Below are 27,285 nucleotides of genomic sequence, written 5' to 3' on the forward strand. Positions count from 1 at the left end.
GGGAGCTGAGTCTGATGCAAAAAGGAGAGAGAGAGAGAGAGAGAAGAGAGAGAGAGAGAGAGATTCAAAAGCACAAAGGTTTTATAGGGATCATGGCCTCAGCCGATTGGCTGGGGAAGGATACAATGGCTGTCAAGATGTGGTCCGAGATCAGCGATTATCAGCATCTCCTGGAACTTGTTAAAAATGCAAATGTTGGGCCTGGTGGTCACAGACCTACTGAATCAGAAACTCTGGGGGTGGGGCTCAGCAATCTGTGTTTGAACAAGTCTTCCAGGAGATTCTGATGCACCTGACGTTTAAGAACCACTGGGTCTGAGGATCTCTCACATGTTTGGCCTCAGTGTATACAGAACATTTCTCACTGGGCACCTATTAACCATTGGCTGTCAGCCTTGCTGTGCTATATAAATACCTAGCACCAAACACCATCCCCAGAGATTCTGATTAATTGGTTTGGGGAGGGGTAAAATGCTCCCAGGTCATTCTAAGCCTGGACAGCGTTGAGGGCTCCTGCCTCTGGGCCCTGCTCTTTCAGCCACAAGCTGACCGTAGGAAGCGCGTGGAATTTGGGGTGAACACTGATGACTGCATCGTAACTTCCCACGTGAAGTGGCTCAGGTAATGTATGCTGCTTTCATGACGTTGTCCTGGATTTCCCAGTAAGACCAGCCCAGGGTAAGGAGCGGGTGCGGTTAACTCTGCACTGAACCTGCAGGTCCATAGTCAGCAGCAGCGATGGGAAGTTTCCAGCAGGAGATCAGGAGGTTGGAGGAGAGGGAGTGCTTTTCCCATGTTGACATTTTTAATCCTCATGACAACCCTTGAGACAGATTCTACTATTTTCCCCAGTTTTCAGATAAAGAAACCAAGAAACAGAAAGGATTAAAACCTGCCTGAGAACACACAGCTCTAAATGATAACATCTGGATTCGAACCCGAAGAGTCTAGCTCAAGAGTCCTTGCTCTCAACGTCTATCCTACTATGCCACATTCCAACCCACTTATTGGAACCATGAGCCTTGCTTGCCAAGTGTTCCTTTGACCTTCATCTTCTGGTTTCAGTGATCGCTCTGGCTGCAGGACCCTCTGCCCTCTAGGTCTAAGGAGGCTATAGCTGTGTGATCTCTGGGCCTCTGTCCACTGTGAGGCTTCTGCTTATCCTATGATTAAATAATGCCTCCTTTCTTTTCATTTCTTCTTTTCTTCTTTTTTTTTCTTTTTCTTCCTTTTTTTCTTTCTTTCTGTCTTTTCCTTTCTCTCTCTTTTTTTAAACTACCTGGTTCATCAAAGTATGGCCCTTTTTTGTGGGTTTAATTGTGTCCCCCTCAAAAGGCTATGCTAACGTCCTAACCCCCAGTACCTCAGATTGTGCCTTTATTTGGAAATGAGGTGGCTACAGTTGTAATTAGGTAAGATGAGGTTATTATACTGGAAAATGGAGGGCTCCTATGCCAGTATGGCTGGTGTCTTTATCAGAAGAGGGAAGTCTGGACCCAGATATATTTCCTTTATCTTTATCCTTTTAAAAGTTCTCTTTGTTTTTGTTCTCGGCTGATATATTCAAGTGTCCCCTTTTTTTTTTTTTTTGTAATGTTTATTTAAATTTTTTTAATGTTTATTTATTTTTGAGAGAGAGAGAGGAGGAGGAGGAAGGTAGAGAGAGGGGGAGACAAGGAATCTGAAGCAGGCTCCAGGATCTGAGCTGTCAGCACACAGCCCGACACAGGGCTTGAACTCACGAACCAGGAGATCATGAACAGAGCTGAAGTCGGACACTTAACTGACTGAGCCGAGCCATCCAAGCTCCCCAAAAAGTGTCCCTTTTATAGTTGTTCAAAAAGATCCATATAGTATGTTTGGTTGTTATGTGTCTTCATTCTCTTTTAATCTTTTTTTTTAACTCTCTTTTAATCTGAATACCCCTACTGCCATCTTTATTTAACACCACTAACTTGTAGAAATTGGGTTAGTTGTCCTGTAAAATGACCCACCTTCTGGATTTGTTTCTTTGCCTCCGTGTGGTCTCCTGGAAGTCATTTTCCTTGTTCCGCTATTCCTCCATAATTCCTGTAAATGACAGCCGACTCGAGGGCCACCACTGGCATTCGTGACAAGAACACCTCCAGGCGGTACCGCAGGCTGCCTATTGCCACACATCGGGACACACACGCTGTCCCACTTCCCGTGGCACTCAGATCGATCGCTGGTTCCAGGAGCGCACCCTGATCCCTCCATGGTCAGGTCCCCCATCAGTCCGTCATCTGATGAGTTCACAGATTAGTCGTCATTGCCTGAATCAATTATTTCCCCAGGAGTTACAAAACGATGATGCTCTAATCTTGTCATTCCTCCCACATTTATCAGGACACATTCTTCTGCCTGTTGTTAAAAGGGCTGGAGAACCCCTCTTATCCACAAGTCCTGCTCTGAAAGACTTGGAGCTGTGGTTGACCTTCAGATTCACACCTACAAGATCCCATTTCTCTAACATTGGAAAAGTTCTGAAGATTCTGCCTTCGACTCCAAAGGCAAGTCTGGGGGGGGGGGGGGAGGGGATTCTAAGAAGTATTTCCCCAGGGTAGCATGGCTGGTATGAGTTCATGGCTGTCTAAGGTATGTGATCATTTGGGGATGTAGCTTCTGAAAGTTCTGCTTAAAACAGAAAGCAATCACATTATTTACTACCACCCCACACCCCCATACCTCCCCCCCACCACCACCACGCACACACAGATAATGCAAACCAGATCAAGAATTAAACCTGAACGCAGGATTTACTGTGTGCAACATTCTTTCAGAAACCTATGTTCCCAGTTCCTGCCCTGGAGAACCCACTTCGAGAGAGGCCAGGTCAGGATGGTGACATGACCTCCTGCAAAGTGTTCTGGAACAAAACGCCCCCTGAAGTTCAAAAAGGAATCGAAGGACGAGGCTTTGAGGAAATTCTATTTCCTCTTGTTCACAATCTTTCCTGGGTTTGTGGCGTTAGGTCCTCTGATCTTCCTTTCCTACCGGCTATCATGCGGATGGGAGTAATTGCCCAAGGATCACCTTTGGCTGTAAGGAAACAGGTTTCAGAACTGCTGTGGCTGCCCTCACTTCTAGTTGTCTGCTTGACGCTTCTTTGCTCATCTCTTGAGCTGCTTGCTTGGGATTAGCCCGACTGAAGGCAAGGTGTCATTTTATTTTTACTTAGGTTTACAAAGAATCGATCTCCAAAACAAATCAATTCCAAAGCCAATAAAGTCAGAGACTGTGAGAGGTGGAAAGGGGATGTGGGAATTTTGAGCTAAAAGGGCATCTTAGAGGGTCTGTAATCCATTCCCTGCTTACAGTTGTGGGAACCGAGGCTCAGAGGGATGGAGTGCCTTACCTAGGACCCCATAGCAAAGTTGACATTTGAAACCAGGTTCTCCCCCGCTGGATCTTGAGGTCTCCCTCCCCACAGTGGACACATGAGGAGAAAGAGGTCTGGAGAGGTTCATGTCATTTGTCCAAGATCAAAGAGGTGAGCTCTAGGAGCCTGCTCTGTCCTAGGTACTGTGCCAGGCATGTAATTACACCACACTGCTTCCGGAATGAGTAAATGTGTCCTTCATACCATTCTTCATGTGCCATGCAGCTGTTTCCCACAGAGAAGCTCATTAGATGTAAATATCCAGCATTTTGTCATTGCAGCCTATTTATCTCCTAATGGGTAAAATTCACTCACTGTGCTTTTTAGGGAAAATTTTGCATCTATCAAAATATCTTCCAGAGGAAACAACAGTCCTAGATTCTCCAAAGCATGCCATTTCCTTCCTGTGTGAAGTAAGAGTGTAAAACTTGGTGGGGGGGGGGGGGGTTGGTGTTCAGAGGCCCAAGTTCTAGACCTGGCCCTTCACTCCCAGCTGAGTGACCTTGGCCAAGTCCGCTGGCCTTCTCTGGCCTCAGATGCCTCCTGTGTAGAGCAAGGAGGCTGGATTAGTGATACCCAACTGTGCTTACACCAAAAGCCTCTGTTTAGAAAGATTCCTTCAAACACCAGTGCTCTTGATGAATGAGTAATTTGTCTCTCCTCTTTGTAAAAGTTAACCTTGGATCTGTGAGGTAATAGCTTTTGGTCAGAATAATCTACCCCAAGAAGGAGGGATGCCTCCAGCCCCTAAGAGTGAATGTTAACATTTAGCCTGCATGGTTTTGTCATTGGTAAATGGATCGGATGATTTCTTTCAGGCTGTCAGAATATCGAGAGCAATTCTTCGATCTCCATTCTTGCCTTGATGGAACATCCCTCACCCCATTCCAAGAACTCTTCTGACCCACTTGGCTAAAAGCTTCAGATAGTCCTCTGGCTCCAAAATTCTTAAGGGGGTAAATCCTGCAGTCTTCCTCGGGGGGAAATATCTGAAGTCCCATCTACGGGTCAATGCAAAAGCTTTTTAAGAATGTGGCTGGCAACCTTAGTATTTCAAACCAGGAGACTGGTTTAGTCTGCCTTCCTGTAGGCTGAAGGCAAGCCCTGAAACAAGGATTTAGGGTCATGCCACTTATTTGGGAAGTGCTGGGAGAGTGGGGGAGTGAGACGGTGGGGGGGGGGGGGAAAGGAAGCCGGTTCAGGGATATTAGTGAGTGGGGCTGCTGCTATGCACAAGTAAGGCTCAGTCCCATGGAGGGGCAAGAAAGCTGGGGGTCTCCCCACCAACTCCCACCTCCTGGGCTGCTCCTTGGGGTGAAGTCCTGGCAATTGACTCCTCCCAGGAGCACATGGTCTGAGACCCAGGACGCATCTGCTTTTCGGGAACTATCTGTTGGTGACCTTTAGGGTAGGTGGAGGGGATGCCGGTGGGACACTCACAGCTTTTATGCAGACACTAGACCGAAAGCACCTGTTAAAAGTCATCGCAAACATCCATCCATTCATTCAACAAGTATTGGCTGTTAAGTGCTGTTTCTAGGTGCCTGGATACATCCGCGAACAAAAGGGACGGAGATCCTGCTTTTGTGGGGTTTAAATGCCAACAGGAGAAGGAAACACATAATATATGATAAATACATGAATTATACCTAGTGTTACAGGATAATATTCACAATAAATATGTAAACTATACGGTGCTGGAGGGGGGTGAAGGGGCCTGGGGGGGGGGCGGTGTCAGGTTTTGTGAGGAGAGGTTTTGGTCTTATTTTTTTTTAATTAATTTATTTATTTTGAGAGAAAGAGAAAGAGAGTTGGGGGGGGGGAGGGGGTTGGGAAGAGAGAGAGGGAGAGAGAGAATCCCAAGCAGGCTCTGCACAGGGCTCGAAGTCGAACCATGAGATCATGACCTGAGCCGAGGTTGGACATTTAACCAACTGAGCCACCCACGTGCCCTGAGAGGTTGTGGCTTTATTTTTTTTTTTTTAATTTTTTTTTTTAACGTTTATTTATTTTTGAGACAGAGAGAGATAGAGCATGAATGGGGGAGGGTCAGAGAGAGAGGGAGACACAGAATCGGAAACAGGCTCCAGGCTCTGAGCGGTCAGCACAGAGCCCGATGCGGGGCTCGAACCCACGAACTGTGAGATCGTGACCTGAGCTGAAGTCGGACACTTAGCCGACTGAGCCACCCAGGCGCCCCAAGAGGTTGTGGCTTTAAATGCAGAGATGAGGGGAGCCTCCTGAGAACAGATTTGAAGGAGGTGATGGGAGGAGCCATGAGGGAATACGGGGGGAGAGGATTCAAGATGGAGAGACCAAAGGCGGTGGAAACGCGAGCAGGCCCGATGCATTCCTGGAGTAGTGAGGGGGCCACCGTGCCTGGAGCAGAAGGGAACAGGAGGGAAAGTAAGAGGGACGCGGTCAGGGGTGGTTGGAGGTCAGATCATGGAAGACGTCCTGGGCCTTGGGCTTGCATCACCAGGCCAACAGGAGACATTTCTGAGTGAAGGAGGGCCATCTGCTTGCATTCTAACAGGGCCACCCTGGCTGGCGCGTGACAGCAAGTAGCGTGCATCCGTTCTTTGGCCGCAGAACTATTAACCGCAAAACCACTACCCTGCCAGCAGCTTAAAACCACACAAGCGTATCGTGCCAGTTTCCTGGGTCAGTAGCCTGGGTGTGGGCGAGCTGGGTCCTCTGCTCAGGGTCCCACCAGGCCGAAAGCGAGGTGTCGTTTGGCGCTATGATCTCATCTGAAGCTCCAGGTCCTCTCCCAGGCCCGCTGCTTTTGGTGGCAGAGTCCATATCCTTGCGGCTGCAGAACCAAGATCCCATTCTCCCGCCAGCGGTTGGCTGCGAAAGGCTCTTGTCCTGGAGGCCACTCTCAAGTCCTTGCTGTGTGCTCCCCTCCTCAGTTAGCAACATGGCTGTTTGCTTCTTCAAGGCCAGAAGGGGAATCTCTCTTACACTTCAAATCTCATCCTTCAGGAAGGACCCAGTCCCTCGAAAGGGCCCACCATAGTAGGTAAGGACCAACCAAGACACCCTTGAAAGTCATCTGATCAGTAACCTAATCATGGGCATGACGTCCACCACATATACCTACAAGTCCCACGCACACTCAGGGGAGATGGGGTCCACAGGGCCATCTTAGGGTCTGTCTACCACAGGGGACAAGGATAGAAGCTGACAGTCATGTTAGGAGGCTAAGACCAAGGAAGCCTTGGCGGGGGGTGGGGACAAACTTTAAACAGGTCTGGAAATAACTGCGGTATTTGCATAGGTGACAAGGCCTGAAGGTCCTCGAAGGATCCGTTTCAGTGGAAACTGAAGGACAAGTTTCCACAAGGACTGAAGGTGGGCAGAGGGATGGGGAGGGGCAGGAAGGCATCAGGGGCATGTCGAGGGACAGGAGTAGATCCGTAGGGATGGAGGGCCATGTGGATGAGTAATCTGGGAAAGCAGGCAGGGTTGTGAGCCTTGGAAGAAGTTCACCCTCCAGCTAAGGCCATGATCCTATACGACAAAGCAATTTAGTTTTAGAGAAATACTCACAAGGAGGACGTAACAACATCCAGCAGATGCTTATCAGGCAACTTACCGTATTAGTTCGCCAGGGCCGCCATAACAAAGTACCACAGCCTGGGTGGCTTCAACAACCGAAACTGATTTTCTCACAGAAGTCCAAGATCAAGGTTATTGATACGCTCATTTCTCCTGGGGCCTCTCTCCTTGGCTCATAGATGGCCATCTTCTTCCTGTGTCTTCCTGTGACTTGTGTGAGTCTGTCAGTGTCTTTCTCTCCTCTGCTTATAAAGGACACCAGTTATACTGGATTAGGACCGGCCCTGATGTCCTCAAGTTACCTTAATTCTCTCTCTCTCTGACCCCATCTCCAAATACAGTCACATTCGGAGATGCTGGAAGTTAAGATTTCGACATAATGAATTCTGAGTGGACACGATTCAACCCATTACGCCTACCATGCTCGTGTAATTGTACTGGGCATTCTAGACACTAGAGAATCAACTGCCCTTATGTGTCTTCCGATTCCTTTCCTGGAAGCATATCCTGGAGGCCAAGGCCTTGGGGACAGGCTGGGCTAAGTTCACCGACACTCACCACAACCACTGTCTTCATCACTGAAACCCATGGAAAGCTGGTGCAAAGTTAATGGAGAGCTCAAATGAACCGAGGAGTCACGTGTTTAGTGAGCGAAGCAACAAGAGCGACCCTTCTGAGATTCCCAGTCGCCTGCCTAACTTGTCCCCCAAAGCCACAGACCAACTTTCAAAAAGCAGGGACCAGCAGAAACGGAGTCCTGCTCTTTTGATGACAAAAACCAAATAACAGTTTCGCGCTCGGTATATTATATCTCTGATGGGAGTCCACATCAAGTGGGAGCACAAATAAACATAAAAAATAGCCATTGTAGAAGGCAGATTTTGCTCATTCTGCAAGATAAATCACCGGAGCTTCCATTTTCCTAGTAATCTCAAAACCAGACCTCAGTTATATTTTTTCCCAGACGCAACTGTCTTCATTTGAGTTTCTCAGAGAAGAATGTGCCCCTTTGGGTTTTCACTCAACTCAGCCAGGGCAGCAAGCTGAATGCCCCCTTACACACGTTTACCCAATATTCCAGCAACACATTTATGAGGCTTAAGTGGCTCTGATGTATTCCAGGGCGAATATACTTAGCAGAAAAGTTCAGAAGCTGGCAACTCACATTTGCCCAAATTGATTCCACATCTGCCTTAAGTGGACCGCTCCCTCTGATACAAGCATGCTTGGGTTTTTTTCCTCCCCTCGCAAGTCAGTGTATGTGATTAGAGGTTGAAAATAAAGGGGCTATTTTAGAAAAGAAGCAAAACAACTTAAAGGTCAGCCTGGGGTTCAGAATACTGCTGTCGGCTGCTGTTTCTTCTTTGAAGCAAACTCAGTAACTTGGCTAAGTTATAAGACATTTCAACCCTAGCTCATTTGCTCACAGTGCACACTCCTTTAGTGTGAAAATCTTGTTACAGTGAAAGTCTCAACTAACAGAAAAATCGGGAAACCTCATCCATCCAGAACCAAGCAGAAACAAACAGCAAACACCAAAAAAATAAAAAATAAAAAAATCCTCGGGGGCAGCCAAAATGTCACAAAGCCCTTGCAACCCGTCCCCACTAGAGCCTCCAAATCCACATTAAAGGCGTTTACTTTCATTTAATGCCAGATCCCAAAATTTTGGCTAACTGCTTTCCAATCTCACTGCAGACTAGAAGCAACGAATCTGAGATGAAGCCAGAGTCTGCTCCTTAACAGCTGGGAGGCAGGGCAGAGATAAGAAAAACAGAAAAGCCAGAAATCTCACAAGCTCAGCAGATAATGTCTGACCCGCCCCAGCAGCTCCTTAGGCACATCTGTACAATAGCAACACGTCCAAGTCGTAAAGACAGGCTGAATTATGTTGAGCATCCTTTATTTAAGCCGAAATGACAGAAAAGTAATTAAAATATAAAATTGAGATGCCCGCTCAAGACTCTTTTGGCTGCATGTGACAAAAACCCAGTCTCAAATGGTGCAAAAAAAAGCTTATGAGCAGTATTTGCTAATCCAGAGCTATCCTTGCTTCAGACACAAGTGGATCCAGAGGTAGGATCTATAGCATCATGATCTGGCTTCTATCCCCTGTTGTTTCCTCCTCTGATGGTGTTCCTCTCAGACCAGCTCTGCCCTCATGGTGGCAAGATGGCTGCCAACACCTCAAACTCTGGTGAAAAGGAGACCATTCTCTGCTCTGACCACACAAGCCAGCAGGCAAGATTAACTCCAGCCTGACCTGATTAGCTTGGTTTGGGTCACATGCCCAGCGTGGACCCAATCCCTGTGGCCAGAAGTTTGCACAATGTTCTGATTGGCCAACCTTGGACCACATGCCTACTCCTGCAGCGTGGGATAAAGTCAGGAGACAAAATGGGAGCAGGATGAGCAAACGGGAAGTGGGAGGTGGGAGTAAATGTTCCCATGAGAGAGGGAGTGAGGTGCCGGGTGAAGGGAGCAATCAACGTCTACTAGGGCAGGTAAAACTTTAAACTGTCTAGGAGATCCAGCGTGCCTCATCCTCCAGGGCTCTGGGTATCATCCTTTCTACATTCACAGAAGATTGTGACCTAGGACTTTTGTATTTGAAAAAATGATTGTGACAAGATATAACGATTGTGACTCTGGAGTTTTCAATTACATGATTGAATTCCCTTTTATATCATTTGGGGTTTGGTTTTCTCTCACGTGCAACCAGAAAGGGTCTGGACAAAGCATCTTGGGTTTTGTTGTTGTTGTTGTTGTTGTTTTTACTGAATTTTATTTTAATCATGTATGCTCACAGAGGGAACCCCAGGAAGAGGAGACTGCTACAAACTGTTCCCCAACTCTGGTGAGGAGCAATGACCCCTCCTTTGTCTCCAGTGTGTTCAGATGATCAGAGTTTGGGAAACAGCACTTAGCAGAGGAATGAGGGGCTCCCTGCTGCTTCCAATCAGCTGGGGGGGAGGGGGGGTGGAGTCCCCAGGGAGGGTAAGCTAGCTGTCACTACACCGGAACCCCTTCTCGTGGAAAGACAGTCGCCGAGTCAATGCCCCTCTTCAGGCACATGTTCAGTGGGATACACAGCAGGCTCCCCCAGCGGCTCCCCTGTTTGCACACACAGGGGTTGTCAGTTACCAGCAGGCAGAGTCAGGTCTGGGAGAGTGAAATCAACCATCCATGGAGTCCCGCCCAGGGCTATGACCGGGGTGTTCTCATCTGCTGGTGCGTCAGAACAGGGGAGCCTCGGGCAGGCAGGGGGCTCCCAGCTTGCTGAGCACACGGGACTTCCCAGCCAGACTGGTGGGGACCGGAGAACAGCCTCTCACGTTCAGCCTCCGGTTCAGTGCTCTTTCCCAACTACCTGGGGGCGAAGCCCCGTTCTTGTTCCTACATCCCAATCCAACGAGGACCTGTACAGTGACATTAGTTTCATTAGAGATTTTGTACAAAGCAAAAAGTACAAAGTGCGAGCCCATTATTTTAAATCAGATTCAAAAAGATAAAACTTGACCGGTCAAACCGCTGCTCGCCTTTCAGGCTGCTTCGTCTGTGTCTGCACTTCCCTCACGTGGGCAGGTAACAGGGTGGGACTGTTCCGGCCACCACTGACGAGTGCCGCTCTGGGGCGAGCCCTCTGCCTTTAACGGTTTCAGACCACCTCCTGCTTGCAATGCTTCATGTGTAGAAGTTAAGTAGAACTTATCAGCCCGCCATGCCCGAGTGTCCACCACAGGGTCCCAAACTCCCATTCCCTTCCACTGTTCCTTCCTCATTCTTTCAACTGCTCATTCGATCCAGACAAATACTAACGAGTGCCTGCTGTAGGCCAAGCCCGGGGGGGGGGGGGGGGGCGGCACGGGACAGGCAAAGTCCATGGTGGTGGTGCCTCCCCACACACACCTGCCCTGCCCCGAGCCCAACCATCTCTCAAAGCCGTGTTTGGTTTTGTTAATGTCACGCCGCGGTCACTCCCCGCGTGTCTGAATCCCAGGCGTTTTTCATGGCTCTGCGGGAACGTCAGTTGGTCCACCGATGGGAACAGCCGTCATCAATCTGGCCTCCGCGGGCCCCGGCATGTGCCTGGCACTTTACACAGTGTTCCTCATGTCCCCGGCAACGCCACAGGGTAGGATTTGCCGTCCCTCCCCAAACTCCTGCTCCTTCCACTGAACAGCGTCGTTCTCTGGAAAGCTTCCTGATGCCACTTCTCTTTCTTCTAAATCAGATTCAACTTCTTTTCCTGCTAAAGCCACTTTATGTGCCACTTTTTAACACCTTTCAGGACGACGTACATTGAGAAAAGAACGTGAATTTGCACAGGTCAGTGTTCAAAAACTCAATACACCCATGTAACCTGCACCCGGATAAAAACAAAAAAACAGAAGAGATCAGCACCGTGACAAGCACCTGTATTCCTCCCCAGCCACTGACCCTCTTCCTTCCCAAGAGTAGCCACCATCCTGACTTCTACCTGTATGGCTTAGTTTACTGTTTCTATTCATCTGAATGGAATCCAAGCGAACTCTTGCAAATGGCTTCCTTCATTTGTTCATCGGCATTGTTTGTGGGACTCGCTGTATTGTTCATTGTCATTGCTGTATCGTATCACGTCATGTGAATATATCACAGCTCATTTCTTCATTGTACTCTTGATGGGCATTTGGCCACTTTCCAGTGCTGCGGTGAACATTCTGGTCCATGGCTTTTGGTGAACCTGTGAATGCATTTCTGCTGCATAAGGAACTGGGAGCAGGACCCCAGGGACATAGGGTTTGTGTACGTCCAGTGTCGGAAGACACTCTGAATACCTTTCAAGGCACTTTTCAGGTTCCACATTATTTTAATCTGTCGTGAATTCATTTCTCTTACTAGATGAAAAGTGGTTTTTAACTGAATAAATATTGTTTGTGCCCACCTCATTTTAAAATAAGGGGTCTAGGGGTGCCCGGGTGGCTCAGTCGGTCAAGTATCCGACTCTTGATTTCAGCTCAGGTCCTGACCTCAAGCTCATGAGTTCAAGCCCCACAGTGGGCTCTGTGTTGACAATGCAGAGCCTACTTGGGGTTCTCTCACCCTCTCTCTCTGCTCCTCCCCTGCTCGTTGTCTCTCTCTCTCTTTCTCAAAATAAATAAGCATAAATAAAATAAAATAAAATAATATAAGGAGTCTAATATACAATAGAAGATGAAAGACTGGAGAGATAGCGGAAGAGAAAACAAGGTTGGGGGAAGAAGGATAAAGTGAATGCACTGGCCCAAGTAAATTCCACAAGGGCTTAGGTACTTTTTAGAAAGCTGGACCACAAATGTGGCTGAGGTTCCCATCAGCCAGTACAAAGCGGGCAATGAGTTATACACACTGACGTTCACAGGATAAAGGTATCCAATGCTGGGCAATGTAGCTGTTTCTGGTGCTGAGATTTAAAAAACGTCAGCCTGAGCTGTCCTAAAGACGATACGGTTTGACTTTGAAAATGAGGAATCCAACAACTGCATTTTGGTAATGACAGTAAAAAGTTCTGGCAGTTTCTCCCGCCCGATAGTCTCCTTTAATGTGGACATGCCAAAGCACAGTTCACTGCAAGCAACATTTGACACACGATTCTGAAAGGTGTGACTAAAGCCAAGAAAAACAACTAAACTCAAAGTGTGGTCCAGGGACCTTCAGGGGTCTCTGAGACCTTTTCGGGAGGTCTGCATGGTCAAAACAATTTTTATAATCCCATTAAAGCTTCTTTGCCTTTTCTTACTCTCCTCTTCTTATGAGTGTATACAGTGGAGTTTTCCAGAGGCCACATGACATGTGATACAGCAACAGATCGAATGCAGAAGCAGATATTAGAATCTAGCTGTTAAGAGGCATTCATTATGCTAGACATTAAAGAAATTCGCTAATTATTTTTTGTTTTGGCAAACAGATTTTTCACATAAAAATATGTCATATAATTCTATATGGGTTTGTTATCAATATTCTTAAGGAAATTAATAAATATTTTAAAATTTTGTTTTAATTTCTAACACAGTATCTACAGATATAACCCACATAAAGGGAAACATTTTGGGAGCCTCAAAAAATTTTAAGAATTATTAAAGGGTCCTGAAAGATTTCCCCAAAAGGATGTTGTTGGTCACTAGCCCCAGAAGATAATCCATGAAAAATATTTTGTGATCAAATACATTTGGGAAACGGTAAGCCTCTCTTGGAAATCACCAAATTAGAAGCAAATAAGCCTAACTCACTTTAACTCTGTGTTTCCTAATTGTATCTGACCAAGATCCCCACTTCCGAAGGCTTTCCTTACTGTCCCGGAGGCACACGCAGGAACCACGTGGCTGAACCCCAAGGCCCGGAGTCCATCCTCAAGAACAGCCTCTCTTATGACCCGACCCGCCGTTTGCTAAGCGTGGGCAGCAGAGTCTGATGGGACACCTCGGACAACGCGTAGACTGATCCTTTTATAAACATCAAGGCAGCTGAGTGGGACAGAGAGCCCCTTTATCTCTGCGGAGAGGTGTACCCAGGGCAGTGTCAAGGCCAGGACGAAGATCCCACTCAAGAGACAAAACGCAGTCTGTTCCATCTGACAAACAGGCAATCACGGCCCCAGAGTTCGCTACATCTTCCAGAGCACACGGCACACGCACTCGCCTCAGTCATAAAGAAATCTCAATTAAGCACCCACGGAATGCCTGGCTTCAGGTTACACAACTTCCTGCTGCCCCCTCCAAGGGAAACAGTGGCCAAAAGTACCCTGAACGAGTCAACTTCTTTCATTGGGTCATCAACCAGAAGTCAATTAAAGGTTAGGGAATGTCTACCCAAAAAATGATGACTTTGGTTTTGGAACCATCAATCCGATTTCGTTTTGACGATAATTTCCTAACTGCGTCTGCTGTCTGTTATGCAAAACTCCCAGCTCACAGTAATAAAATTACGTCATCAGGCAGCTCGTCCAAGGAGAACCTACGGTAATGTGCAAGGCACTCTGAGAAACCTGAAGGTGAAAAAGAGGTATCTCTTCAAAGGCGTATAATCTAGTAAGGGGCCAGGCCGAGCACCAGAGGGACAAAGGTATACTCACCCTCCCCTCTGCAGCACCCGGTGGGGTCCCTGGTAGGACACCGTGAGCAACAAGTCACCTGTGTCAACAAATGTGCTATTTACCTTGAAAATGTTTACCTGTAGACACAACGACAAATGCCAGGCCGCCGAACATCTAGTCAAACACCGTCCAGCCAAACAGGGCTTCTTAGTGTAACTCACGGAGTTGACAAAGGATTTTCAAAAAAAAAAAAAACATAAAACCTACACCATTGTGAATTAAGAATAGATCCATTTTAATACACACATTGTCACTTCTGTTAATTCAACACGGATTTCTACCCCAACACGCGGCAGCCTCCGACAAGACGGTTAAGCTGAACTGGTTATTCTTCAAGAGTACAGTGCACCTTGTCCTCAGAGAGTTTTATCAACTTGCCCATTTTCAAAGAGCCCCATGGGGCTGCTCAGCACGGTGGCGTTCCACTGAAATTTCCTATTTGGGAAATGGCAACACAGACTAGGACCTTCCCGAGTGTACTGGCTGCTTGCATTCACATCACAGCTCGGCTGGGAGAGCAGCAGAGACTGAATAATAAGTAGAACTCCTCCAAACACAGCTGGGTGAGACAGCTTCATTTTTAGAAAGTAAAGCGAATCATGAAAACCTCCCTAATGGTGTGATTTGCTCCAGGGTTCTTTTGATACCTAAGAAGGGAAATATTAATCCTTGTGCACAGTGCTCTTATTTTCAGCCTTACGGACTTTTCTTCTCCAGCCATCGTTCTGTAGCGAGGCCATTTATTGTGCTTGCTGCAGAATCGAAAGCAAGAAGATGTCTTTCATAATTGAGGTGCTGATAGCCTTCTCATTTCCTGCCAAATGGATCAGACCACACTTTTAACCCTAGAGAAAGAAACATGAATCAAAACAGGATTCGTTTTAAACTTTCTACCACTTCCCTCAACGGCAAACAAGCGAAATGACATCAGAATTGAGTCGTGCAACTCCCACATAGTTTGAGACAGTGCGGGTAAGCTGCCAGAGTCCTGGAAAGTGACGGCTGGGAGGCCATGGCCGCCATGACAGATTTCAAAATGGCTCAGAAATGGCCACACGACAGGAAGCTACGTATCTGGCCTAGTTAACAAAAACTAAACAAAAAATAAAAAAAAAAGAACGCTGCCACAGATTACAAGAGTTTTAGTTAAGAAACTGGAAACTTCTCATTCTCACTCAGCTTGGATCATCTGAATGTAACTAACTAGTCAGCCACAAAGGGAGCTTTTGAGCCTCTGTATAAAGCAGGATCCTGTATCAATTAAAACAGTTCACAAGCAAACAGCCTTTTCCCGTGAGGCTAGTGTTTAACTAGGTGCTTGGAAATAAGCCTGCAGAACAGCTATTCGCACTTGGCATTCAATCGCACACTTGTGAGGTTTTCATGCCTACTTATCAAATGCAAAAGAGGGAACGTGCAAACTCACAAAAAACATTCTGGGGTGAAATATTAAAATGAAGTCTTGGGGTGCACCCATAGAACAGCCACGGGTGTGCAAGGAACAGCACAATCACCATCTAGCACACACACACACCCCCCCCCCCCCACAGCGGTAAAATGAGATTTTGCTTTGATTTTTAAGTTTACCTGGTGGCTGTATATCTTCTTGAACGATACCGGCTCGATTTATGGCTTGCTCTTTCTCTAAAAAACACAGAAGAAAAACTGCTCTTTAGAAAGGCGGGGGGGGGGGGGGGGGGGGGATGGTGAGGGGCCCTGGGTGGCTCAGTCAGTTAAGTGTCTGACTCTTGATTTTGACTCAGGCCATGATCTCACACACAGTTCATGAGTTTGAGCCCCGAGTCAGGCTCTGTGCTGACAGGGCGGAGACTGCTAGGGATACTCTGTCTCCCTCTCTCTGCCCCTCCCCTGCTCACATTTGCTCTCTCCCTCTCTCTCAAAAATAAATAGAAAGAAAGAAAGAAAGAAAGAAAGAAAGAAAGAAAGAAAGAAAGAAAGAAAGAAAGAAAGGGAGGGAGGGAGGGAGGGAGGGAGGGAAAGGTAGGTAGGTAGATGTGGGTGGACCATGGTGGTAGAAATCTTTCTATTTATATGGGACAATGACATGCATGGGACAATTCGGGAAACAACATACATGAGTGCTACCAAATTCAGAGACCCCAGAACTCACAGCTTTTATGTGATGGAAGTTCAATCCTATAGAGCAGAAAGACTGGCTATTTTCAATAAAGGAAAAGAGAGCCATACTTCAAAAAAAAAAGCTCCCAACTAACAGCTTTTCTCGGTGATCTCAGCATTTTGGAAAGGCAACAAAACAACAGAAAAAGAACAATTCTGAAAGAGCTAGTGGGTGGGATATTATGAGGGGAAGGCTGCTGAATTGAAGGAACAAGTACAATTAACAAGAAAACGATGTAGTTTCTATGTCTCAAATGCGCTCTGCCGAAGGACTAGACCCAGAGCTAAATATGCTATGTTTTTGATAGGAAATAGAGCAGAAAATTAATCTTTGGGTGGGTGGCTTCGGTTTGGATAATTGAAGCTTCCCTAATTGATTGCAGGTGCTGTGCCAATTAGTAAGCGAGGTTCAGCTCCGGCAGCTTTAGCCCACCTCTTTGGAGATGCCCAACAGGCAAGGGCCAAGAGAAATTGGGCATTTTATGTCTGTGGGCTTCAAGCGCTCTGACACATCTTTCTAAGTGGTTTAGAATAAACCCAAGGTCTGTGAAAACAAAGACTTATTATTTTAAGTATCTTGACAAACAAATGGCGGCTTTTCGGGGGAAAGACTTGGAGCCAAAGGATGTTTACTACTAAATTACAGTAATTAAATGCTGTAATCAGACCTTTGTTTTAATCAGGCTGACAGTGTTTCTTGAAATCCACATTTAGCTCTTATTTAATATTAGGCTGCTTTCTTTATTCTGGCCTCTGGATTCTCATAATGTTACAAGAAGCACGAAGGTACAAGGAACAGGGATTTGCCAAATCGAATATCCATTGAACCTGCTTCTCCAGTGATGTGACAGAAAGTCAATCCTAAGTGACCTACCTGATAGTTTTATCAATGTTAAGTTTTGCTTTGGCAAATAAAATACTGGCCAACAGGGATCATGTGAATCTTGATATCTAATTCTAAGGGAGACGGAGGGAAGACGTAGCATAATGAAGGCCATTACAGACAACGGCCCAATGGTTTCCCCGGGCCTCTCTGAAAAGTCGCAGGTAAGTGGCAACCAAGACCCTCCGGACCAAGATAGGCCAAAGGGCGGACAACGGAGCCTCTCAAGTGTCAGGTTTTCTAAAATAACAACACAAAAGGCGATCTCATTTCCTAAGACATTAAACTCCTGTAGCGTTGAGCCCTACCATATTGTCAACATGTAAGTTCTCAAAGTGCGGATGTGTCTCAAAGATGCTCTTAGAAAATGCCAACTAGTAAAAGACGACACTGTCATCTGGGCCAGGAACAAAAACAGATACAACTGTCCACACCTAAAAGGTCCATTTGCCAGTATTATGAAAGAGGTGGCTCTTAAAAAAAAAAAAAAAAAAAAAAAAAAAAAAAAGATCACCTGCCAGAAAGCTTTCTAGCCATAGATTTAAGAAAATCAGACATCCTAGTATACTGAACACATTCTCCAAGAGGCAGGTACCGCGGAGCCGAAGACACTGGCAGACTGCCAAGCACCAAAGGAAGCTGACTTTTGGTAACAAGGACAGAATGTCTAATTGTGTCCTAATCTCTTACAATGCAATGGAGAACCAAGTGAAGAGAGCGGAACCCCTGTCTTCACACCTTCTTGCTAATTGCTAATGAGGCTGGAGAGAGGCTAAGGATTTATTTAAAATAGACCATAATCTCTTTATAATCCTTGTCCTTATGCAACCACCTCGTTTTTTTTGGCTTGGACAGGCAATTTAAACCGATTTGCTGAACTAGTTCCTACCAAGTGATAACCGGTATTAGCATCCTATCTACATCCCCTGGTTTTCTTTAATCCATTAGTGTTTTATACTCTAAAGCCAAAGCAGTCTTATATAAATTCATGATATGACACAAAGACACTTTAAAATCTGTGAATGCGGAATACGCTAAAAGGAAAACAAACCGGTCCCTCAGGATTTAGAAGTCCACGTTGCTGAAGTTGACGCTAAGTTTCTATTTTGCCACCATTAAGAGAAAAGGCAAGGGTCTATGAACCTCAGGAAAAGGGCAATGCAGAAGTCAGGGCTTTAACCATGTGAACAAATCAGGATAAGCTAATTACTGACTTTTCAGTAGAGAGCATGTTTCTATCAGGAGTGAAATGATTAAGACGCAAATATGTAATACTGGGCCTGGAGCTTTGCAATGTCAGTTAGAAAAGTCCTCACTCTAGTGTCTCAGCAAGCCCGACTCTGCCCCCTGGTGCTAAGGCAGTGGTTTGATTTGTAGTTTTAATTGAGGATCATTATCTCCAGTCAAAGGGCCAAGCATTATTATGAAAACTGGTAATGCATGTGGACAGGCTGATTATCGTATTGTAGTGACAGAATCCACCTAATGATTTTTAAGTCTTTGAAAGTGAAACATGTATCTTTCTATTGAATGGCCACACTGTGAAACAGCTCCACTCTGTGACTTGTTACTTTAACATTCACAAGGAAGCAACAAAGAAGAGTGTTCCCAAGCACCCCCTGATAAGGGTCAGGGGTGCCCGAGGGATGGGCCAGCAGCTAGAAGCTGAAAAGCAGGTGCAGAAGAGGACCTGGGAGCCGTGCCCAGTGAGAAAACAGACTCAGGACGCCGCCTCCCTGTCTCCCCTTGGCAACAGACGGTTAAAACTAAACGCAACTCGAAACCTGAAGTAATCGAAAAATGGCAACATTTGAATATGGACCGTATATGAGATAGTAGCATTGTGTCAATATTAAATTTCCTGGCCTGGATAACTGCATTGTGGTTATGTAAGAGAATTGCCCTTGTTCTTAGGAAATACATGCGGAAGTGTTGGGGGATGAAAACTCACAATGTCCTGAAACTTACTCTCAAAGGGTTCAGCAAAACAATACTAATAATTATATGTAGATGTAATTATGTGCGTGTATGTATGTATGCATGAATGTATAGATCTGTAATATAATATATGGGGCGGGGGTGGGGGGGTGGGGAGCAAATGCGGCCAAATGTTAACTGGCAAATCTAGGTGATGAAGTTACAGGGATTTATCATACTATTCTTAGGTCTTTGCTGTTGGTTGGAATTTTTTTTTTTAATAACTAAAATATTCAACTGCAAAACAAGTTTTTAGGAAGTCCTTACACTTCCTTATGACTGGGCCATTACGATTACTTCAAAGTATCTTTTTTTTAAAATAGCAAATAAAAAATTTAAAAATTACGTTTTCAGTGTTTGCATTCTGCACTCCAGCTGCCTGTGGGGTAGTCCGGGCCTGGATGTGCTCTGGTGCCCCACTGAACTAGTGGCAGAGGGGACCAAATGGTCATGATCTCATGGCTTGTAGTTTGAGCCCCATGTCGGGCTCTCCACTGTCAGTGCAGAACCTGCTTTGGATCCTCCATCCCCTCTCTCTCTCTGTCCTTCCCCGACTCATGCACGCTCTCTCTCTCTTACTCTCTCACTCAAAAACTAGATAAACTTAAAAAAAAAAAAAAAAAAAAAAAAAATTGGCCATGGTGGCAAGTGTGAACCAGAGGCTGAGGGGGACTAAATGGCCGCTGGAAGGACTGACTCCTCCCAACACTATAAACACTTTTATTTCCTCACCAGACAGTCTGGTTGAACCCAGGGAGCTTTGTAATGCCGGTTGGAAAATAAGACCTTAGTCTGTCTGCACTGCATTTGACTCTATGGTGAGAGAAATAAAAAGCGTATTCCAGGGGCGCCTGGGTGGCTCAGTTGGTTAAGCGTCCGACTTTGCTCAGGTCACGATCTCACAGTTCATGAGTTCGAGCCCCACGTCGGGCTCTGTGCTGACAGCTCGGAGCCTGGACGCTGCTTTGGATTCTGTGTCTCCCTCTCTCTCTCTGACCCTTCCCCACTTGCACTCTGTCTCTCTCTCTCTCTCTCTCTCAAAAATAAATAAATGTAAAAAAAAATAAAAAAGTGTATTCTAGTACCTGGCATATCATGGGGAAAATGCCCTTCCGAAGTAAGAATTATTTCTGGAACAAGTGATTACTTACAACCCTGTTGTGACTCTACACAACATACTTCAGTTGGGGCAGAAGGTACAGCAATACAAGAACCGGCCAGGTGGTAGGGAAGTGAGGTCTCACAGCAATTCTGTAACCTTTCCCTCTGCTAGGAAGCATTCTTTTCTGTCTTAAAGGCACGTCAAACAGGCATCGTTAAGCGGCAGCCACGGTCAGAGAGTCAGAGTCTAGAGTCCACCCAGCAATCAATGTGCCAAGTGACCTTGGACAAGTCACCTAAACGAGGAGACTGAGCACAGGGTTTCTGGCAGAACTCTACGATTTTATGCTTCTGCACATCTAAGTAAAGTTAAAAACGAACAGGATCACAGAAAATGATCCTATTCTGTCTCATTTCACAGGCGAGTATAAAGTGCATGTTACTTTTAAAAGGCCACGTTCAGGATCACGGTCTAGCTCTAGGACGCAAAGCCAGATGAGGCCCTAGCTATAGCAGCTGTACTCTCCCCGAAATGTGGGCTCCTCGAATAAACCACGCCGTGCCAGCAGGCTGAGAGCTAAAAAGCATCATCTGGGACTCCCTCCGGAAGTACAACAGAACTGGCCCCAAAGTTCTGCTTTGAGATCGCTGACTGCCAACGCCAATGCCGACTCCCCAGTGCTCATTTCGTACTGAAGTGTCACGTGTAGCACTGACCTTGTAATCTGTGTGACACTCAGCAAAGTCCGGCTGAGTCAGTAAAGAGCTGCAGACCATGCTGAATGTCAACATGAAACCCAACAAGGCGGTCTTGTGAGAGTGGGTTGCTGGCTTTGAAACCCTGGGCGATCGCCTTGACTTTATTTTATCTAAGCAGCCTTCCTCTTCTTTTCTGCTGCCTCGAGGCTCATTCCAGTAGCTTACGGGGTGGGGTCTCTGCCCACCCAGGCTGGCCACCACTGGTCAGGCTGGCCCAGCTGAAGGGCCGGCACTGACTCGATACTCGGGCCCTCCGTGGTGTGGGCTCTTCCCTTGCCAGCCACTGGCCCCGCTTTTCAAGGACTGGATGTGTGGCCTACCTTGCCCTGACCTTCCAAGAACTGCGCTGCCCTTCCCCCCACCGTCTGCCCAGAGTCCTGGGGAATATAAATGGAGGAAAGGTGGTCAGAAGAGGAAGACGCACCAAGAGAGGCTAAGAAGGAGTGGCTGAAAGGCAGGAGCGAAAGAGCAAAGGCAAGACGACTGGCAGAGGGGGTGGTCACAGAAGCTCAGGAAAGGCAGTGTTTGAAGAGCGAGCGAGTCTGGCTGCGGGTGGTGCCTCTCACTCACCGATAACCGGACTTGCCGCGTTACAAAGAGGACAGAAGTCATCACCCAGAAGTGCCCACAACTTCCCAACAACAAACCTGTATTTCGCTGCATCCATACCTGCCCTCTCTCCTGAGCCGGTGCAAGGGGTGTCCTGCCTTCGGTCCAAGGCTCTCTCCTCCATCTGATCTCAAGACCCCCTACCACCTGTCACTCTACGGATTATCTTCATCTTTCTTTGATCAGAGACCTCACCTCTTGGCTGTCCCATCTCTCCCTGAAACAAAACTCTCCCTAGACCCCCTGACCTGCTGCAAATATAGCATGCTCCTCGCTGTGCGAACATCTTTAGTCAATTTAACACACTATTCGCTCTTCTGTCCGCTGCAGCCTGCTCTCTGACGACTACCAAACCACTGAGAGCATCCTCAACAAGAAAACCTACGGTCTTCACCTTCTTTTTCAGAAATCTAATGAGGATTTTCACTTCTTCTCTTTCTGCCTCCGGGAAGCCTGACCCTGCTGACCATCCCCCTTCTCATGAAGAGTTAGTTGTCTTCTCGGGACTTGTGACCCCACAGCCTCTGCTGGTTTCAATCCTCTTGCTCTGACTGTTCCTTCTCAGTCTCCTTTGAAGGCTCTCTTTCTTCTGACCACTTGCTCTGCAAATACTGTGTTCACCACGCCGGATGTCAACTGTGTTCATGCAATGCTGTGTGCTGTCCTAGGCCAGCTCATCTCTTTCAGTCCCTCAGTGCCGCCTGGAAGCCCTTACCTGCAATGACTCTGACTCCCAGCCGGTGCTGATCCACTGCCCCATCCAGCTCCGACCCAGGGCCAGTGCCTCAGTTCAGACTAGCACACCCCGCTACCTGCGGGGAATCTCCAAGAGCACATCCACACCCCCAAAACTCAATACGTCCAAAATTGAGCTCACTCATCCTCTCCCCAAACCAATTCCTTCTCATGTTTCTTAGTTAACGACCCACCATCTCCTCGGCTGTCGGAGCCTGGAAATTAAGTGTCATTCTCCTTCGTCTCCTCCCTCACCCTGGAGGGTTTACTTCTTAGGCACAGCCCCCAAACCCAGTACTTGTCTCCGGTCCCACACCACTCCTCTGATTCAGGCTCCAGTCACCTCCCCCTACTCTCAGAACAGCTTTCCTGTAAAAGGCCTTCTTGTTTCCAGCCTTGACCCGGAGTGACAGTGAAATCTGATCACCTCACCCTCCTGATTAAAATACTTCCATGAGCTTCGCTGGCTAGACGCTGGGGACAGCAGAGGGCTGTGGAACTATTTTAATCCAGCAAGCAAGATGATCAAATTCAAGGAACAAATGGCATGGAGACAGGCTTTCCAACAGCCACAGGGAAAACCGGAGTTCAGACATGTTCTGACAAACAGAATGAATCTTCCCTTCCCGGTTGCAAATGCTCATGAAAGAAATATTATCAGGTGTACCTCAGGATGAAGAAAACTGACACTAGAAAAGAGTGAGATGTAGGGTTCGGTGAGTGAAGCATGTGGGCAAGGAGAAACAATCCGTGACTGTACAAAACTCTGAAAGTCCTAAGTGCCTGGGGAGTAGTAATAACACATGGCAGGCCGGGCGTGTGGGGCAGGGAGAGGCGTTCTAAGGTCTTTGTATATTTCATAGGAGGATAAAGATATTGACTAACTTTAAAGTTTAATCACAAAAGAATGTAAAACTTTCAAAAGAATAGAAGAGGAGAAAATGAAAACTCAAAGGCAGAAAAGGAGAAAATAAAGCAGTTACAGAAAAAGAAGAATAAATAGAAAACACAACATAAAGAAGGCAAACAAATATAAATACATCAGTAAACATAAATGAAGATGAGCTCAATCTAACAGTTAAAAGGGATTATCAGACTGAATTTAAAATTCCAGTTTAGGCTGGTTATGAGATTTAAAGACAAACAGAGGCTGAAGATAACAGGATATATGTACCAGGAAAACACTAACCAAAACAATGCTGGTAACTATAATATTGGCCAAATACAGCTGGTGAGGAATAGCAGGGATAAAGAGGTCCCTTTATGTAATGATACTTGGAAAAAAAGTCTCCAGAGTATTCTATATTGTGTGCACCTAATAAAATGGCCTCAAGATACCTAAGTCACAGAATTAAAAAGCTTGATCTGTAATCGACACACACAGAACTCCATAAACAACGAGATGACATCCTCACTTAAAGCACACAGGGAACATTGGCAAAAATTGACCTGTATTAAGCCACAAAGCAAATCGTGACTAATATGAAAGAATCAAAATCATACAGTCCTTGTTCTTTAACCACAAATGCAAATCAAATAGAAATCAGCCACAAAAGAGCAACCAGAAAGACTACTGGGGCTGCTGGGTACAGAAGGAGTAGTAGTTGGGGCCCCGAGGAGGCAGGGAGACCAGCTCAAAGTCCAAGGAGAGGGCGAGGGAAGTGGGTTGGATGAGGGTGGGAACACGGAGGTGGAGAGAAGTCTCTGCCCGTCTTGTGCAGTCATGTACACCCGGCACCTGACACAGTACCCAGTACACGGTAAGTGCTAAAAGCCATGTTATAAAAAATGCAAAAGGAGCTAACTGAATGTGCGTTCAAGGTGCTGAAATGAGTGGCAGATGCGCCAGGTTCCCACGGCCCGGTCACCGACACCTCACCTTCCTGGGCCCCAGTTTACTGCCTGGTCAGCCAGCAGTCTCTCCTTGTCTCATATCCCTGCCCTGTGGCTCCTTATTTTTTCAACATTTTTATGGGATACCTACTATAATACTATACTAGGTGTTTCCACACCTGTTATCTCATCTAATACATCCCCAAACCTGTAAACTCAGTCCTGTTAACTCCAGTGCTCCAGAGGAAGACACGGGCTGGGCTCTGGGAGGTTAAGTAACTTACCTTAAGATTCTCATCTAGTAAGGGATTTAGACCCTCACCTGCCTTCCTCCCCGGACAAACCCCCCGCCCCCCCCCTCCCCCCAGAGACAGTAAGGTGGTGGGTCGACTAAGTGCGCTGGTTCCAACCCCAGTTCTGACTCATCCACTCTGGGTCCTTGCACAAGTCACTTAACTGTCCCATACCGCACACTGTCCACATACAAAATGAGAGTGATGATCACACAGCAGCTGCAACAAATGGAAACTAGATGGGTTAATATGTATGAAGTGCCTGGAAGAGAGGCGGACAGATACTAAATTTTCAATAAATACTAGCTGTCTCGTATTATTTACTTGTTTAAAGAATCAACTAGGACTCTTAGAGAAGAGTTGGCCACATTAATTAAAATTGAACCAGAAAAGTGGGCAGGCGTAGACTGCTTTCCAGTTAAAATGCAGATATCGTAGCCACGCTCTCTCAACGTTCGCCTACAAGGCCTGATTTTCTGTCTCAAGCACCTCAGACAAACATAGATTCTAGGGTATCCCTATGAGGCGGTGTTGGGTTACACGGCACAAACTCACACCTTTTGAATCTGATCTAGATGAGCATTTCTCAACCTCTGCTCCATGCACATTTGGGGCGGGGCAATTCTCTGTCACGGGGCCCTGTCCTGTGCACTGCAGAAAGTTTAGCAGCATCGCTGGCCTCTATCCACTAGATGCCAGTAGCTCCCTCACACCACCCCACTCCACCCCCAGTTGTGACAAGCACAAATGTCTCCAGAAAGAACCAAATGTCCCCTGGGGGACAAAACCATCCCCAGCTGAGAGCCACTGCTTTAGTCTTCCTAACTGAAACTTTTCTAGTGGGCTCCATCGCAGGACCCCTTGTCCCACGCTCGATGCCCTAATAAAACAGCCCGGGGCAGACATCCAGGCAGGAAGGATGATGGAACGAGATTATGCAGGGCTTCACACAGCCCGACGCAGGGTGTTTACCCCGACGCAGGGTGCCCGGACACAGGCTGGAAGGCAGAATGCACAGAGGCCATTTCAATCCTGCCTGATGAAAAGAAGCTACAAGGAAATGTGAGTGCGCACTTAAAAACGCTCTGCCTCCAGAAACCAAATGTTGTAGCATTTGTAATGGACAGAGCATTTACACGGAGCTTTTGCCTTCAAATCGCCAAGCTTTCAGCCTCCGCTAATATTCTCCAGGGGCAGGGTTGGCCTTCTTCCATCTTCAAGATGATTCAGGTTTCCTGGAGAACAAAATGAGCCTCTAATGCCTAATATTTTCTCTCTGACAGATGGTTTCAGATGTATCAAAGTGCTAATCCTTGCTGAGGTATAGGTCTCAAGGAAGGAGAGTTTGGCTTTTAGAATGATAGAACTTGAATGATTAAGGAGGAAAATTACTCCCAGGATATTCACCATTGTCATGTGAGCAACCCGCTTAAAATGAAGGAAGACAGCAGAATCTGAAAAAAGAGTTGAGGGAAAAAAAGAGAGGAAAAATTCAAAAACCCAGGTTAAGGGTTTAGGTTCGAAACATTTCCGTTCAAAGGCATCTCTGGGAATGGAAATGAAGTGCAATAAAAACACCTTCAAGCTCACGATGATTAGGGTTCCATCTGCCTCCCTCCAATATCACCATTCCCAGTCTCGGCTTGCGGGAGAAGCCCTGGAGACACAGGCCGGGATTGGAATATCTGCCTTGCAACATATTAGCTATGTGACCTTGGGCCTGTTATACAACCTCTCGGAGCCTCAGTTTTCCCACCTGTAAAACGGGCTTTAATACCTACCTCAAAGTGAGGCTGTGGACATTAAAAGATCCAATGTGTGCCTAATGTGACACACAGTAAGCGTTCAGCGAACGTCACCTGTGCGCGTGAACTAGTATTTGGTGTCAACCTACTATGTGCAGACTGCTTTCATTACCACTTTGGAGTCTCAGCGGAGGCTAAACGGTTTTGTTTTAGCTATTACAGCCATTTATAGAGGAGGATGCTGAGAGTATGAGAGATTAGGTCACTTGTCCACGGTCACAGAGCCGCACACGGCAGGATTCGAACCCGGGCCTGCCTCACTCCCGAGCCAAGCTCTCTCCACCGCCCCAGGTACAGGTGCGGGCTGGGGGGGTCGGGGGGGTGGGGGGCGGAGGGGGGTTGTTACTGAGACCAGGCCGCCGCGCGGGGTCACGGGTCACTCACGGTACTCCTCCAGCCGCATTAGGGGCCGGAAGTAGATAGGGTAGAAGGCGGCGCCGATCAGGGAGATGAAGCCGCCGAAGATGAGCGCGGTGCGCAGGTTCCGGGACATGGCGCCGGCCGGGGGACCACCCCGACCCGCTGAGAGCCCCGCACGCAGGCTGTCCGCGCTCGCGGCGCCCTGGCCGTGACCCCGCTCGGAAGAGGCGGAACGATTTTCGCTTCCGGGCCTTGGAGGCGGGGCTAGGGTGAGGGGCGGGGTGCAGTAGGACAGAGGTGGGGCTAGGGGGCGGGACCCCAGTGCCTGGGTGGGGCCAGCCCGGGGCGGGGCCTCGGAGTCGCGCACCCAGTCAGGGGCGCTCCCTCCAAGGGGTGAGCGGACTTTTTGCATGGCTGGGTCCTGTGGGCCCTGTTCTGGCCGCCCCTGCCCCTCAGCCGCTCTACCCACCATTCTCCTGACCTCCTTTATCACCCCCTCCTTTACCAGTCACGCTTTCTCATTGTCCCCACCCCTTAGTTTGATTTTAGTGACTTTCTGTGTCGAGCTGCGTGCTCTCTGTGGCTCCCTCATTTAATCCTCATTATCAGGATTATCAGGATACCTGCTTGAGGGCGGTTTGAAGGATTCAGACACAAAGGGGCAATTCACCTGCCCCAGGACGGCCTGCAGGGGGCTTCTAAACCGGACCCACAGG

At 47.2% G+C, this 27,285-nt stretch overlaps 1 protein-coding gene and 1 long non-coding RNA gene across 3 annotated transcripts; both read right to left on the reverse strand.

Moving 5' to 3' along the window:
* Window positions 1–5,694: 5,694 nt before the first annotated feature.
* LOC109269574 (uncharacterized) lies at window positions 5,695–12,084 on the reverse strand. The gene is made up of 4 exons (XR_008421815.1): window positions 11,439–12,084; window positions 9,981–11,308; window positions 7,002–9,916; window positions 5,695–6,916 (listed from the first exon to the last, which is right to left on the reverse strand). It is a non-coding gene; the product is annotated as an uncharacterized LOC109269574 (long non-coding RNA).
* A 2,202-nt stretch (window positions 12,085–14,286) lies between these two features.
* On the reverse strand, window positions 14,287–26,811 carry SMIM20 (small integral membrane protein 20). 2 transcript variants are annotated; one of them, XM_053901640.1, is made up of 4 exons: window positions 26,594–26,811; window positions 25,812–25,858; window positions 15,663–15,719; window positions 14,287–14,920 (listed from the first exon to the last, which is right to left on the reverse strand). In XM_053901640.1, the coding sequence occupies exons 1-3, from the start codon at window positions 26,700–26,702 to the stop codon at window positions 15,702–15,704; spliced, it is 174 nt and encodes a 57-aa protein (XP_053757615.1). In that variant the 5' UTR covers window positions 26,703–26,811; the 3' UTR covers window positions 14,287–14,920; window positions 15,663–15,701. The 2 variants fall into 2 exon arrangements, with proteins under 2 accessions (XP_053757615.1, XP_053757614.1); XM_053901639.1 differs by lacking the exon at window positions 25,812–25,858 and having other exon boundaries at window positions 26,594–26,805.
* Window positions 26,812–27,285: the final 474 nt, after the last annotated feature.

The sequence above is a fragment of the Panthera pardus genome, unplaced genomic scaffold (genome assembly GCF_024362965.1).
Source record: "Panthera pardus isolate Hobbes unplaced genomic scaffold, ASM2436296v1 HiC_scaffold_13, whole genome shotgun sequence".
Taxonomy (NCBI): domain Eukaryota; kingdom Metazoa; phylum Chordata; class Mammalia; order Carnivora; family Felidae; genus Panthera; species Panthera pardus.